The sequence below is a fragment of the Triticum urartu genome, chromosome 4A (genome assembly GCF_056163025.1).
Source record: "Triticum urartu cultivar PI428250 chromosome 4A, HENAU_Tu73, whole genome shotgun sequence".
In the NCBI taxonomy this organism is placed as follows: Eukaryota; Viridiplantae; Streptophyta; class Magnoliopsida; order Poales; family Poaceae; genus Triticum; species Triticum urartu.
In genome coordinates this window covers 401,287,889-401,303,305 of record NC_141876.1, presented here as the reverse complement: position 1 = coordinate 401,303,305, position 15,417 = coordinate 401,287,889, and the positions used below count along the sequence as shown (strand labels likewise).

At 45.2% G+C, this 15,417-nt stretch overlaps 3 protein-coding genes across 4 annotated transcripts; 1 reads left to right on the top strand and 2 right to left on the bottom strand.

Annotated features, from left to right (window-relative positions):
* Positions 1–4,758: 4,758 nt before the first annotated feature.
* On the top strand, positions 4,759–8,144 carry EMB3143 (YCF54). Of its 2 annotated transcripts, none has more exons than XM_048715067.2 (3): positions 4,759–5,061; positions 5,166–5,404; positions 7,750–8,144. In XM_048715067.2, the coding sequence occupies exons 1-3, from the start codon at positions 4,852–4,854 to the stop codon at positions 7,940–7,942; spliced, it is 642 nt and encodes a 213-aa protein (XP_048571024.1). In that variant the 5' UTR covers positions 4,759–4,851; the 3' UTR covers positions 7,943–8,144. The 2 variants fall into 2 exon arrangements, with proteins under 2 accessions (XP_048571024.1, XP_048571025.1); XM_048715068.2 differs by having other exon boundaries at positions 4,767–5,061; positions 5,169–5,404.
* Positions 8,145–8,865: 721 nt separating this feature from the next.
* Positions 8,866–10,644, bottom strand: LOC125551757 (putative calcium-binding protein CML27). The gene is made up of 2 exons (XM_048715070.2): positions 9,969–10,644; positions 8,866–9,210 (listed from the first exon to the last, which is right to left on the bottom strand). The coding sequence occupies exon 1, from the start codon at positions 10,578–10,580 to the stop codon at positions 10,005–10,007; it is 576 nt and encodes a 191-aa protein (XP_048571027.1). The 5' UTR covers positions 10,581–10,644; the 3' UTR covers positions 8,866–9,210; positions 9,969–10,004.
* A 3,668-nt stretch (positions 10,645–14,312) lies between these two features.
* LOC147975977 (uncharacterized) lies at positions 14,313–14,930 on the bottom strand. Its single transcript, XM_087520670.1, has one exon. The coding sequence runs from the start codon at positions 14,928–14,930 to the stop codon at positions 14,313–14,315; it is 618 nt and encodes a 205-aa protein (XP_087376796.1).
* Between the last annotated feature and the right edge of the window lie 487 nt (positions 14,931–15,417).

Genomic DNA, 15,417 nt, shown 5'->3' with positions numbered 1-15,417 from the left:
ATGAAGTGAGACGACTAAAATGTATTGGTAAACAAAAAGGTTAATAACAACTAGATAAAACATACTTTTGGATTACTGTTCGAGGTAGATGCAACATTTGAGATGTCATTGGACTTTGGAATGAGATTTTCCTCAACATCATAACTCTGTGGGGCTTTGGACCAGTTCTCTTGAGCCAATACAATTGCACGAGCACCGTAAGGTGTCCTAGAAATGTCTTTCAGCTGAAAAAAACAAAGTCAACAAACAGTTCTGAAAGTTCTTAAAGCGAGACCATGAAACCAAGAAAAATGCCATTCCAAAGAATTAAGAATGAAAACATTTTCTCATTGTTTGAAACTATTTTCTACAACTTTTGTCATCACTTAAACAAATGCGAAAAAAGGATAGAACAAGCTTACTAGTAAGAGTCCCAATGCAAATGTCTTCTTGGATCTTGGGTTTAAGTCCATTGTAGCTAGATAGTCAAAGTCATCATTCTGAATATAGGCCATTCTAGGGACTCCATAATTGATACTTCATTGTTGAGAAGCTTTTGTGAAGTCCACAAAGTCCAGATAGACAATCTAAGAATATTGGGAGCCATAAGAGAACATGAAACAACAAATCAGTGAATATAAACAAAAATCGCATAACTTAACAATACATTTAAAAAAATGAAAAGTAGGGAAAATTATAAAACTTACATCAGCTAAAGGTAAGCATCCACCAACATAGATTGAATTGTTCAATGGAGTTTTAGTTCTATTGAATAGATTGGTGCTGAAGTTATCAATTTATTTGTTCAAGTGATCAATGCAAAGTTGAGCCAAATCAAGGGTCTTCAGCTTGCTAATGTCGTGCAGCCCATAAAGAATTTTCCAATTTGCACAATTCCGAGTGGTTGGACAGAAAACAGAACTTATGAAGAGAAATAAGAAACTCAGCATGAAACCTTCCTCAGTCTCATCATTCTTCATGATAGTGATGATATTATCAAATTGAATGTTCTTCTGGCCATTACCGAGATACTGAGACCTAAGTTGTAACACTCTAGCCACAACAACTGGATCTATGCTATCCAGAGGAAAAGGCACAAAACCAGAACGGATCCCAAAAACCTAAATTACCATGTCTCTTCTTAGATGAATTATTTTATCACCCTTTCTGAAAACTCCAGTCCCATTGCAATTCAGGTGGTCCGCAACCCATTGAAGGATTGGTATTGGAACCATTAAGTGAGGATGAATATTCAGAAGATTATCGAGCTCATATTTCCTAACAAACGACTTTTGATTATCACTTAAATCAGAAACTGCTTTATGCCACCTGATGGTAGAAAACCTGTGCTTGATGGTACCAGCAGGATATTTGTAAAGTCTAGGCATGTTTAGAGTTGAGGGAGACCTGTATAAAAATTAAAAAAACTAAGGTCATGAAACAAAGACTAACTAAACACACAGAAGAAAGTATATTAAAAAGATGTAAACACATTTGAAAAAATAAATAAAAAGAGCAAAAAGCAGATAAAAAATGTTGAAAAACATCAACCTAAAAAGTACCACACCTTGCAAGTTTCATCTTGCATTACTGGGTTTACATCATATATGAAAAACCACAACCACATCCTATATGAAATATATATCTCATCATGTAATAACAGTCATCTAAAAATAACAAAACTAGCATGAGAACCATCCATGTGTGAAAAAATGGTAGCACACAAAAGTTATTCTCAAACTGTCATTTAAGCAAAATCTTATTCATATCTTATTTCATGGTTTATTGTGAAAAAGAAAAGAAGAGTGATTCTCCAATCAAATATAAAAGCAGTGAATTAACAAGAATCAATGTATAAAAAAATGCCACAAGTTCAACAACCTCAAAAACAGCAAGCACTATTACCCCAGGGGATGCATTTATATTATTAGCTATTACTTATTCAATTCCTCATAACATCACTCTCAGGCAAAAAAGGGCACAATAAAAAGAAATGACATATAACTTCACAACAAACAAACAAATAAAGTAGGCACTCATTGTTGGTTCCACCTATTCCTACCATTCACGTTCGTTTCGTTTCCCCACACCCCACGCGTCGGAACCCTGAAAGTCGCTTTTGCCACTCACTACGCTAGGCTAGGCTAGGGTTTTGTGGATGCATCTATGAATTAATCGACAAGGATAGGTGTGGAATCAATAAAAGTATAAAACACGTGACGCAACAGTTGAATGCGTTCACTCAAGCTGTTAAAACATATTTCCAAGTTTGCTTCTCAATTGCAAAATACTTTTTTTCTGCATAAGCACATATCAAATGTCTATCAGTCCTACAACAGAAAAACAATTGTGCATCACAATGCTGCCAGATTAATGAGAGGGGGGATGATTTAAGGGACAATTTCTTGGATGGTGCAAATGTAGGCAAATTATTTTCCAGCCTGATTAAAAAATCAACAAACTCAGTCAACAAACCAACAAATTATTTTCTGCATAGGCACATATCAAATGTGAAGAACCTTCACTTCGGTTGCACAAATCTTAGTGGAATCAAAAATTTGGTTTGTCAAAATATCATCCAGCACAGAAACAATACTAGTAAATAGTTACACAAGCATATGTGAAAAAAATTTCCATGTCATCTTCAGATGCTACTACAAAAATCAGAAAACACACAGAGACGACCATGCTACACAAAGCACCTACCATCATCAACAAAACAAAACATAAAATCTCAAGGACAAGTACCAGAACACATAACCCCCTAACAACATCATGCTGAAAATCATACCCCTGAATCCAAATCTCTGAACACAACCCCCTAACATCATCATGCTGAATCATACCCCCTAATTCAGATATCTGAACACAACCCCCTTGTCTAATCTCCAGAACATCCAAAACACCACCACTACGACCAAAGCCCCCTACAAAACCCTAACAAAACTTCACCAAATGCTAAATGAAAAAAAACCGGCTAGATCACGCGGTATCACACAAGGAGCAAGGAACACAAATGGGGGGGGAGGTGGGGGGGGGTTGGGCGCGTTACCTTGTTGATGCCGAGCTTCACCGGGACCTGGACGACGCCGAGCTTCAGGGAACCCTAGCAGCGGCACAGAAAACCTGCAAAAAAACACCCAACGCGATGAACTCAGCAAGATCTGATGCAATGGCGCGGATGAATAACGAGTAGAGAGGCCCGCCGGCTGCTTACGAGGGCCGCAGTCTCTTGCGGAGTAGGATCCCGGCGGAGGAAGCCGAAGAAGCAGCGGCCGGCGCAGGAAGCCGAAGAAGCAGCGGCCGGCGCAGGAAGCAGAAGAAGCAGCGGCCGGCGGAGGGAGCAGAAGAAGCAGCGACCGGCGGAGGAAGCAGAAGAACCAACCGCCGCCAACGAAGGAAAAGGGGATCCAGGCGAGGCGAGGAAGGGAAAGTTGTGACTACTCTACAGATGAACGAGTCGGGGCAAGGGAGGAAAAGGGCACAGAAGAGGAAATAAAAAGGCCGGCCCACTCGAGACGAGGGGGCGTGCGACAGCTCGACATTTTGCCGCAATAAGTGGCGAATAGGACGAAATCACTAATTAAGGAGTATCGTTGCAAAGAACACTCCACTTTCCCACGTCGCGACAAGTGGCGCACATGCAGCGCGCCACTTGTCGCAACCTGGGAGTTTTCCCTTTTTTCATAGATCCGTTTATTCAAAACGTTTTATCTCTTAAACCGTGTGTCCAAATCTCGAACCGTTTTCACCATTAGATTTCTCGCGTCGAGATCTTCAAAACTAGATCCCATGTTGATAGGTTTTGACAAACTTTTTTTTTCATGAAAAAACCGGACGAAAAAAACGGGCGAAAAAACCGAACCGGGAGAACGGTTTTTTCCCTTTCTGAAAGAGGCACGCCCGTGCCTTTCACAAAATCACAACCGTTCCTCTCATGGAAGCAAAACCGTGACTCTGGTGTAAGGAAAAAAAATAGAAAACGCGTTTTTTTCTGTTTTCGAGAGGTACGGTCGTGACTCTCGCGAAAGCACAACCGTGCCTCTTGCGAAAGCAAAACCGTGACTCTCGCGAAAGAAAAAATAAACAGAAAACGCGTATTTTTTCCCTTTCCGAGAGGCACGGCCGTGACTTTCGCGTATGCACAATCGTGCCTCTCGCGGAAGCAAAACCGTGACTCTCACGAACGAAAAAAAACAGAAAATGCATTTTGTTTTTCCCTTTTCGAGAGGCACGGCCGTGACTCTTGCGAAAGCACAACCGTACCTCTCGCGAAAGCAAAACCGTGACTCTCGCGAAAGAAAAAAACAGAAAACGCGTTTTTTTTGTTTCCGAGAGGCACGGCCGTGACTCTCGCTAAAGTACAACCGTGCCTCTCGCGGAAGAAAAACCGTGACTTTCACGAAAGAAAAAAAGCACGTTTTTTGCGAAAAAAAATTTCCACCGAATTTTTTTTGATCGAAAAGCTAAGAAAGACCGGGGAAAAACCAAAACGTCGAAAAAACCCGGAAAAAAAGCCGAAAACGCATGCAGAAAAATAAAAATAAAAAACAAAATCCGAAGGAAGCGTCCAAAACGCGACACGTGGTGAATGGCTGAGAACGCGCCAAGTGGCGCTGATCGTTGCGAGGCTCCCGAAGAAGCGCTCGTTAACTATTTGCTCAGGGCACTGCGATCCGGAACTCGGCGGAACAGAAGTCCATGGGCCGAAGATCCTAGTCCACAAGTCCACATCGGCGTACTCCGGCCCATATTTCACCCCTGAAGTTCACTGGCGTACCGTTGCTGTCCAGATAAGGCTCTCTGCTCCGTACCATCTTCTTCCGTTCCTCTATCCTCTACGATTCAGTTCAGTTAGACCCCACCGAGCCAATGGTGGCTCCGGCGACGCTGTCCCTCCGCCCCTGCGCGACCCTCGCGCCGTCCAGGGCCGCGCTCCACCGCGCCCACGCCCACGCCGGGTTCGCCCCCGCTAGTCGTCCAGCCCTCTCCGTCTCCTGCCCGCCGACGCGCTTCGAGAGCCTCCGCCGCGCCGCCACCGCCGTATCCGACCGGCAAGGCTCCGCAGAGCCTTCCGAGAAAGTAAGCATCGGCGCACGCTTCCCGTGCCTCGCATTTCGCGGCACCGGGCAAGTGGAGTATCCTGCTCAGTTTTGAGACGACGTGGTGGTGTTTTCTGTGCGCAGCAGGAGGAGAAGTCGCGGACCTACTACTTCCTGGTGGCGAACGCCAAGTTCATGCTGGACGACGAAGAGCACTTCCAGGAGCAGCTCCAGGAGAAGCTGCGGCTCTACGAGGAGCGCAGCAAGGAGCAGGACTTCTGGCTTGTGATCGAGCCCAAGTTTCTAGACAGGTTCCCCAACGTCGCCAAGCGGCTCAAGCGCCCCGCCGTCGCGCTCGTCTCCACCGACCGCAACTGGATCAGGTAAGTCAGCTGTCTCTCCAGGCATCGTTGCAAGCTCGAGCAATGCTAATTAGCAGAGTCCCCCAAGGATATTAAAACGCCAATGCATGCAGTCCCGGCAACACTCGCTTCTGTAGTTATCTGGCTATAAGCCCCTTCAATGGAAATTCAGCTGGGGAAATTCTCCCTCCCACTGAACATTACAACAACAATAACAACTAAGCCTTTACTCCCAAACAAGTTGGGGTAGGCTAGAGCTGAAACCCGTAAGATCTCGAAACCACCTCATGGTTCTGGCACGTGGATAGCTAACTTCCACGCGCCCCTGGACATTACAATAAATAAATCATGGTAATACTTACGTGTTGTGACTAGTAAGTGCTCACTTCATTTATAGTTGCCTGCCTTGCCCAATGCCCATATGCCATTGGCAGTGGCGGAGGACGAAAAAAATTTAAGGTGGGGCGGATCCTAAAGCCGAGTAAATTTTTTATGCAATATGAAAATAGCCTGTACGCAATAATAACACTCTGATAGTTTTACGTGATTTTAACTAATTGAAATACAATGAAGACGTGAGCATATTTAAGTAGACCTGAAAACATATGGATAATGAAGCTTTAATGCAATCTAGATTGCGAAGCTATTCTCTCAAAATTTACATCATAAATTCCCAACATGAAAATGTACAAATTTATAGCTAGCTCTTGATCATTTGTTTAGTTCAAGGGCTATCAATTTATAGCTCTCGGGATGGCGTGGTGTACCTTTTTTTTTGAGAGAGTGTGGTGTGTAGTGGTGCGTGCGCCTTGAGTGATCGGGATGGGCTTGATTGAACGAAGCCCAGCAACAGCAACAGGAAGTCATGGGCCGAAATAACGTGGACTGAAGCTGCACGAGCGACGAGCACCACTAGCGACCGTGACTCCACACACGAACCAGTCAGCGACAACGTATGCCTACGTGTACAAATCCTTCTGCGCAGAATCAAGGTAGGGCGGGCGCCCTGCCTCGCCCTACCGGGAGCTCCGCCTGTGGCCATTGGCATCATGTCATGCAGTGCAAGCTGGTATGCTTCTTGTTGCAAATGGCAAAACAGCGCATCGGTGCAGTTGTTATGACCGGCATATTAGGGGCTTAGCCCAGTGGGCTGTGGCCCAAGTTATTCTATCGTTACTAGGGGCTTAGCCCAATTATCTTATCGTTATTAGGGTCGTTTGCTTAGGAGTCAAGTAAACCTCCTCTCTATATAAGGAGAGGAGATGTATCAATCTAATCAAGCAAGAAGCAATCAGTATTTGCTCGGCTTCCCTTAGGGAGCCGGGAGACCTAACCCTAGCCGCCTCTTGCGCCGCCGCCGCCTCTTCTCCACCACGCAAGGACGGCGCCCAGCCGCCGGCCGCCACGCCCTCGACCTCGTCTTCCTCCATCTTTCCCCTACAATCTCCGCCCTAGAACCGGCAGAACCCTAGCTTCCTAACAGCAGTCTTGTATCTGCAATTTGCACCGGATGCCTACTTGATGACTACCCATAATAATGTGCTTGCTATCAGCAAAGGCACACACTACAAATGTGTAGGTTGTTGATGAAAGAGGTGTGACAAAAGAAAAACACTAGTTCGGTTCAGATTCATGCAATGCTCTTCCAGGCAAGTTCAGATTCAAGAATTGACGTCTAGATATGCCACGAGTCAAGTTTGATTACATGGTGATGATTTGAGGGTTGGAAAACCTGATGTTTAGCAATCTTACATGGAAGCTCAAGTCCAGGATGTAGTCTCATGTATTTCAATAAGCCACATTTATAATTTTTCATCAGGATGTTATTTCAATGCAAAAGTGCAATTTCTTATAAAATGAAGCCTATGGGCTGTACTTCTTGAAGTTGTGCCATATCCTGTTCTGATTTTGTTTTTCGGCGTCATGAATCATGAATGTGTTTTTTTAGTACATTACTTTGGATAGTTTCTTGTTTTTAGTCACCCCCATTCAATAATTGGGCACAGTCTGGATATGAGTGGCTTGCATTCCTGAACATATTGATTAGACCGCAAAGCGAGCAAAAAGAAACTGAAGAAAATTAGAGAAACTTATTTAACCATTGAATTCTGAAACATGATGGCACTGCCGGATGCTGACTCTGTGCATCCCGGTGTTTTGTTGATGTGTGAGTGCTGGCATGGTGTGTGCTCTGTCAAACTTTTTTTTTTTTGCTTCTATACATATAAATATTCTTAGCCAAGCATCTGCTTGGATTCAAATTTAAGTTATTGCTAAAAGCCTGGTTCTCTATCTCTCATTTTAAAAAGCATACGTTGAGTAATAAATCCTCAATAATCTCATATTATCTCCTTTTTTGCTCTCAGATTCATGAAACTAAGGCTGGACAGGGTCTTAGCGGAGCAATTCGATGCAGAGACACCTGAAGAAGCATTGGCTTCTAACCCTGCAGAGTTGAAATTCGATAAGCCTGACAAATGGACAGCTCCATACCCCAAATACGAGTCTGGATGGTGGGAGGCCTTCTTACCTCCAAAGTCCAGCAACGGCACGGCTTAGACATGAACTCCAGTGCGCACGGTGTAAGATTTCTTCCATGTAAGTGATGATTGTAAGTTTTGGTTTACACTATGTGTATGTAGTCCGTGAGTTTATGAGAGTAGAGTTAGCTACATTAGTTGCAGAGATTGCTCTACTTTTTGATAATACCAATTAAGTGGTGATGTTTTAAAGTCATGGTTATGTTATGGTTGTTATTATATTTCTTCAAGGATACTCATTCCTGATTCATGTATGTTTTCATTCAAAGGAACTGCCAGTCTATGAGGCCCTAAATTATATCTGACCCAACCTGTGAATCAATAATGCACACATCACCTGCAAAAAAAAATGGTATGTTTGGATTGTGGCCAAAGTGCACCCTACCAAAATTTTGGTCATGACCCAAAGGTTGGTTTTTGTTTGGATGGTTGCCAATTTGTTGGCATGCCAATGAACTCTAGCCAATTCTAATTTATTTTTCTTGCCAATGTTGGTCAAATCATGGGCAATCAAAACCTCAACCAATATTTTGGCTAGCCAATACTTTGTTGGGGCAACCTTGGGCATAAACCAAACACACCCGTACACATGCTTTTACTTTCCAGTCTAGCAGGAACAACAATGATGAAAATAAAGCGGCAATGTCAATCATAGGACGCAACGCAAGACCTTAAATATATTGTGTAGTCACAACGGTCTGTTGTCCCATTAGTGCGATACCACTACTATAGCCATATAGGCTGTATAATAGGCTGAAGATGTTGTCTACATTTAGCAATTTAGAAATAGCCATGGAATGTTGAGCTAACTCGTGATTTGTTTGACATTGATAATTGGGCCTTTCTTTGTTGATCTAGACACCCCATAACTAGTTGATTTTCTAAAATTGTGAAAAAAAATCCAAGCGCTCAAATAAATTCTTGCCAAAAACTACAATCACAGGAAATTAACAAATATGCCAATATATTAGGGAAGTCAAATACATTCTACAGTCTTGACAAGAGATTAAGAGATTATCGGACTATAAGGCACATACATCAGACGCACAGTACCTACATGGTAACACGAACGAAGGATAAAACTTAGTAGAACAGATTAGGACACGCTAGAATTGCAAGCCAGGAGCTGCATTCTGAGCTTCTAAGGAACACACCAACTTCCTAGCACTGAAAAACCAACACAATTACACAACCCTAAAGACTGACTTTCATTTTTAAGGTCTGAACTCTGAAGCGATCTACGGATCTTGTGGTTGTTCCTCGTTCCGATCCTCCCATGCTTAGAACCTGCACAACCAAAGGAACACATTGCTTGATGGCTTGCGACAAACTTGACTCAAAGCAAGACGCGTAATGAAGTGCTGTAGGTCTATAACTCTATTGAAGTGCAGACCATGTGGATACAAGTTGCTTTCAACAACTGGTAGGTCCTCTTAGAAAGGAAAATTCATCTGGTTGGTATAACAACCCTCGCGTGCTTAGCACTAGCACCATACTATTCCTTTTTTTTTTTGACGAGAAACAGTACTGTCTACTGAATATATCTACTCTCTCTTTTTTGTGCTAGTTTGTACCATACTAATCGCGGAGGAAAATTCCCCATGTGAATCCTAGTAATAAATAAGTCCTAGTGTTTTTCAGGAGGAACAGGTGTCAAATTTGTTGCCAAAGGAGAACCATAGAGAAAAACATTCATGAACATATTTGCTTCATTGGCCAAATAAATTTATAGTATTCAAATGACCAAATGTAATACAGTACCGCACGTCAACGCGCAACGGCAGTAACAGGTTAGGCAGGAGCAGGAAAGCCGCACGAAACTGCGGAGAGAATATTTTTGGGGGAGGCTGGTCAAGGTCTTTGATACAGTTTCCGAATTAACAAGAGTTTGGAAAATAAACGAAGAAACTAATTGCTGCTTGCGTGTGATGTGACCATGGTTGTCAAGCAAAATCCTGAAGACCTACCGCCAGATCGAGTCAACGGTGGAAAGCTCGATCATGAAAAAATCACCCTAAACTAAAATGTCTAGGAATGATACATACATGAGAAACAGGAGATGGGACCAAGGGAAGACGCCGTCAAGCTCCCCACACGGTGATCCCCTGCATCATGCACTTGAACTCGCCGAAGTCGACCTGGCCGTCGCGGTCGCGGTCGACGTTGCAGATCATCTCCTGCACCGCCGCCAGGTTCCGCGCCTCCGCCAGGCCCAGCTTCTTGAGCACGGCCTGCAGCTCGGCCGCCGAGATGAACCCGTCGCCGTTCTCGTCGAAGACCCGGAACGCCTCCTTCATGTCCTCGTCCTCGGCCTCGCCCTCCTTGCCGGGCTCCTCCTCGACGATGGGGCCGAAGAGCGCGTCGCCGAGAGCGCGGTGGAGGCCCTCGAAGTCCTCGAAGCCGAGCCCAGCGGCGCCGGCCGGGATGTAGGCGCCGACGGTGGCCTCCAGGCTGGCGCGGTCGGCGCCGAGGCCGAGCGTGTCGAGCGCGGCCGCCATCTCGTCGAGGGTGATCTCGCCGTCGCCGTTGCGGTCGAAGAGGTCGAACACGCGGCGCAGGCGCAGGGCATTGAGGCTGCCGTTGCGGAGGCGGAACGACGGCGAGGGCTTCCTGGACAAGGACGGCTTAGCGGGAGCGGGAGCGGGAGCGGTGTCCATCGCTTTGAGTTCGCCGGTGACGCGGTGTCTTTCTCTCTGTTCTTTCTGCTTTATAGGCTTTGAGAATGATTTCTGGAGCGCTTAAAACGTTGGGGAGCCATGGTTTTATAGAGGGAAGGAGCCAATCCTTTTAAAAAATGATCTTGGAAAGTAGCGTGATGGCGACCGGACAGACGGAAATAACTATAACTATTATATTAAACGAGAAAATGACACACCTCTGTAATAGAGTACTCTATAATGATGATGTTGTAACCATGGACTACATATCGTAAATGAGAGATTTATCATCAATATAAATACGGCTTGTATTTTGGACGATGAAGTAGTATTAGACGAGAAGGTGGCGTTATTATTTGCAAATTTCAATCTATGCTAAGGCTATCATACATGTATTTAGTGATCTAAATCGTCTTATATTTGTTTATAAAGTGAGTAGTATTTACAACACAGACATCTATCGAGTCTTCAATCGTGTTTGCGTTTTTTCTTAGATTAGCGTTTGTCATTTTGAGTTGCATAAATCTAGAGTCTAGACTACAGGTCCGTAATTTGTACTCCTCGTAGAAAGAAGCCCGTATTCGTTAGTAGCAGTATTTTTTTCCAATATAATTGAAAGAGCTTTTAGTCAGTGTCTATCTTCGAAGATTATTCGAACCCTACTGTAACATTGTTTGACCAGCTCCCGATCTCCCATGTGTCGACAACTGTCCACCCTCTACGAAACTGTTGGAATTTTTCTAATAGGCCTTTAACCCAAAGCTCAACTAAAATTCTGAAATTCTCTTGATCCATTCATGCACACATGTGAGTGAAGTGAGTGATGCTAAAGTTTAGTCCCACTCCGGAAGTTGAGAGAGAGTTGCACCTCTTTATAAGGTGAGCTCTTCTACCATTTGTATGAGCATGAGAAGAGGAGACCTACACGCGCACTCCTCCTCCTCGCTCGCCGCCGCGGCGCGGCGGGATTGAGCCGAGCCGAGGACAGAACTATGCACGTTGTCTATATTTTTGCTGCATGGGAAAATTAATGAGTCATTAATTAATAATTAACGGACGGGTTAATTACTGATCCGTTTTCGATTCTTTTGGATCGTGACGACTCGGACGTGGGGTTTACTCCCACGACCTACCTGGCCCGCACTATATAGTCAGGCAGACGTTTACCCTAGCCGCCGCCGCTTCGTATGGTTTCTCACCACCGTTCCAGATCATTGCGCCGCCAAGCAAGTCTTCTCCATCCCTCCTTCTGGCGTGCACCGCGAGAAGGGACAGCAGGCCTCCGGAACCCCGCCTCTCGTGATCCTGTACGGGAGAGGGGCGATCAGGTTTTTGGAGAGCGCACTCGCGTGACTGCTGGCAGCGACGACTTCGCGAACGACGACTTCTTCTCCGACCTCGGCAACCTCGTCCTCGACGACATGGGCGACAACGTCAACGCCGGCGGTGCTGCACCCGCTGCACCGTATGTGATTCTATTCTCCTTGTTCGAGATCGTGGTAGAATTCATGCTTCTAGTATGTGCTCTAGACGTGATATATTCATCTGCTATGCTAGTTCGCATGATTAGTTTAATCTCTACTGCTATGATCATGATTTATCTTCTATTTATTCGGATTAAATCTCGTAGTAATTTGCTCATATTTCCACAGAAACAGGAAAATACCCGCTCCCTGGCTTCACCGGACAAAAAGAATAATGAGGAACCGGATTAGGCACCGATGAGGTGAACCTGTGCCCTCAGAAAAGAACTCGTTATTAGCACAAAAAAAAGGAAGATGTTGGGCCACCGGCCGTCTGACAACAAGGAGCTATACTTGCTACTATAGCACTTTGCACAACCGAAAAAGCATTGCAGAGACCGAGCTTCACATAGTTCTTTATTTTTTTCAGCGAAAATACTATTTTCACACATTGAAAAAATCTGAAAAAAATCTATACATACATGTGTATTTGTATTATACACGTATGAAATTTCATGAACATATATGTTTTCATGTAGAGTATATGAAAAAGATAAATACACAGATTAATATAGGCTATATCTTTGTTGTTTTTATGTCAGATATTTATCTTTTTTATGTAGCACGCAAATAACTGAATTACATGATGAAACTTTTTATCTACTTGACAGACATGTATATGTATTTGTATAAAAAGAATTAATATTTTTTGAAACTTTTAAATATATTTTAATTTTTTTTTGCAAAACGGGCTCAATGGAGCCTGGCCTCTGCAACGCCGCACTCTTTGCACAACCTATTTTCTACTTTCTCTGTCCTAAAATATAAAAGCGTTTTTGACACTAGTATAATGTCAAAAACGCTCCAAAATATAAGAGCGTTTTTAACATTAGTGTAGTGTTAAAAACGCAGCGTTTTTGACACTATACTTGTGTTAAAAACACTCTTATATTTTGGGAACAACGCGGCCATTTCTCCCCTTCAGCAGCCACGGCATGTCGTTCTCTAGTCGATGCTCGGCGGCATGGCTTGTCGTGGAAAGCACGACTACGTACAAGGTTGGGCAGGGACGAATCTGAAAGTTTCATCAGTACGCAAAGGTGGTTCTGGATCGTCAAGCAAACGCCAGGTCGCTGCCTAATTTCAGCGGCGAACACCGGCAGAATTCCAACTAGGATCAACAGGAACTTTCACACAAACGGCAGCAATAATGGCCAAGAAGAAAAGCTCATGTAGGAACATCCGATAGACCAAGGTACTAAGGCCAACTTCACCGCGTGACCTCAAACGGATGTCCGTTTTATCTCGAATCGGTCCGTTTGGGTAGGACAATAAGGTCGTGTCCGGGCCTGTCCTGTGATGCGGAGGTCGTGCGTCCAGCGCGCGGGCGCATCCGTTTGCCCCATCCTTTCTGCCAGGGTCAAAAATGCCCATATTTTCATATCGAATACGGTTGGTTGAAAAATGCCCATATTTTCATATCGAATACGGTTGGTTGAAAAATGCCAGGGTCAAATATTTGGTTTGCACGTCCAAATATTAATTGTCTGAAAATAAAAATAGTTTTACAACCCAATCGAAATTGTCTCTAATAAAATAGTTTTACAACCAAATCGGAATTGTCTTGAATGAACATAAGATGAACCAATACATCTATTGGTTGCCAATATGATCCCACACGTGCTCAACCAAGTCAGCTGTTCAAACATGGTCGGTTCTTAGTGCAGGGGCTCAACATTTTCACCTTGATAATCAAATCCTTGGTCGAAGATACTGTCATCACGCTCGTTCTCGACGATCATGTTGTGTATGATCACACAAGCAGTCATCACCTCCCAAAGCTTCCTTTCATCCCATGACAGTGCAGGGTTTCGAACGGTACCCCATCAGATTGAAGCACACCAAAAGCATGTTCCACATCCTTTCTAGCACTCTCTTGCATTTGGGCAAATCTCTTTCTCTTCTCACCTTGGGGGTTCGAGATTGTCTTCATAAAAGTTGACCACTTAGGATATATACCATCAGCTAGATAGTATCCCTTGTTGTACTGGTGGCCGTTGATCTCAAAGTTGACAGGTGGGGAGTGGCCTTCTGCAAGCCTTGCGAAGACTGGACAACGCTGCAACACGTTGATATCATTGTGAGAACCTGCCATGCCGAAGAAAAAATGCCATATCCAAAGATCCCGCGAAGCCATCGCTTCTAAGATGGCAGTGCACGCTTTGACATGCCCCTTATACTGGCCCTGCCAAGCAAATGGATAGTTCTTTCACTCCCAGTGCATACAATCTATGCTGCCAAGCATGCCTAGAAAGCCTCTAGCTGCGTTGGTTGCCAACAATCTTTCTGTATCAGCGGCAGTTGGCTGCCTCAAGTACTCAGGGCCAAACACCTCGATCACAGCCTGGCAGAACTTGTACATTGACATCAGACATGTAGTCTCACTCATACACACATACTCATCCACCAGATCGCCTGGAATTCCATATGCAAGCATGCGGATAGCCGCGGTGCATTTCTGGTAAGAGGAGAATCCAAGTTTGCCAAGGGCATCCGTCTTGCACTCGAAGTATGGGTCATGAGCAACCACTCCCTCTCGAATACGATTGAACACATGCCTTGCCATACGAAAACGGTGACGGAATTTATCCGGCTTGAAGAGCGGGGTGTTCGCAAAGTAATCGGCATAGAGCAGGGTGTGGCCTCTCTCCCTGTTGCGGTTCAGGTTGGGAGCACGGCCAGGGAGTGACCCCCTGTACCGAGGAACCTGCTGTTGAATGTGGTCGTGAACGACGAGTGCAGCCATCACAACATCTTCATCATCCGACGATGAATCGTCCGATGAACAAATGAAGTGGTGGAAGAAAAACTCATCTCCATTGTCCATACCTTTGTGGGCAAAGTGTCGAACACCTTGCGCTCGCGGTGGCAAAGAGGCCGCGATGATCACCTCGATGCAGCAGCGGTGGTTGGCGGCCGGCTACTGGCCGCTCTGGTACGTCGCAGGTGGCCATCGTGGTACATCGCAAGTGGTCGTATCCCCTCTGCCGCGGGCTATGACGGCGGCGGCCAAACCTCCTTCGATCGACGGTCAAAACTACGACGAAAGCGCGAGTGTGGTGGCGGCCATGTCGAGACGTGCTTTGGTATGGACGGCCAGGGGCTGCACGGTGAGGAGGCGGCCGGAGAATAGTGGCGGCGCCGGCGGCGGCGCGGGGCGGGGGAGAGAGGCTGGAGGCGTTGGAAGCGAAGGGACTGCTAGTGTCCCCGACAGGCGGGCCACGGGAGGGGGGGGAGGGCATGCGGCGAGCCCGTACGCGCGATGTCCGTTTCACCCCAAACTCAGCGCAAGTTTGGGCCGGGGATGGGTCGAA

Excerpts from the sequence above, each read along its gene's own strand:
- EMB3143 (XM_048715067.2), top strand. The coding sequence starts at position 4,852 with ATGGTGGCTCCGGCGACGCTGTCCCTCCGCCCCTGCGCGACCCTCGCG. Across the intron at positions 5,062-5,165 it reads CCGCAGAGCCTTCCGAGAAA|CAGGAGGAGAAGTCGCGGAC; the intron begins GTAAGCATCGGC and ends TTCTGTGCGCAG. Across the intron at positions 5,405-7,749 it reads ACCGACCGCAACTGGATCAG|ATTCATGAAACTAAGGCTGG; the intron begins GTAAGTCAGCTG and ends TTTTGCTCTCAG.
- LOC125551757 (XM_048715070.2), bottom strand. The coding sequence starts at position 10,580 with ATGGACACCGCTCCCGCTCCCGCTCCCGCTAAGCCGTCCTTGTCCAGG.
- LOC147975977 (XM_087520670.1), bottom strand. The coding sequence starts at position 14,930 with ATGGACAATGGAGATGAGTTTTTCTTCCACCACTTCATTTGTTCATCG.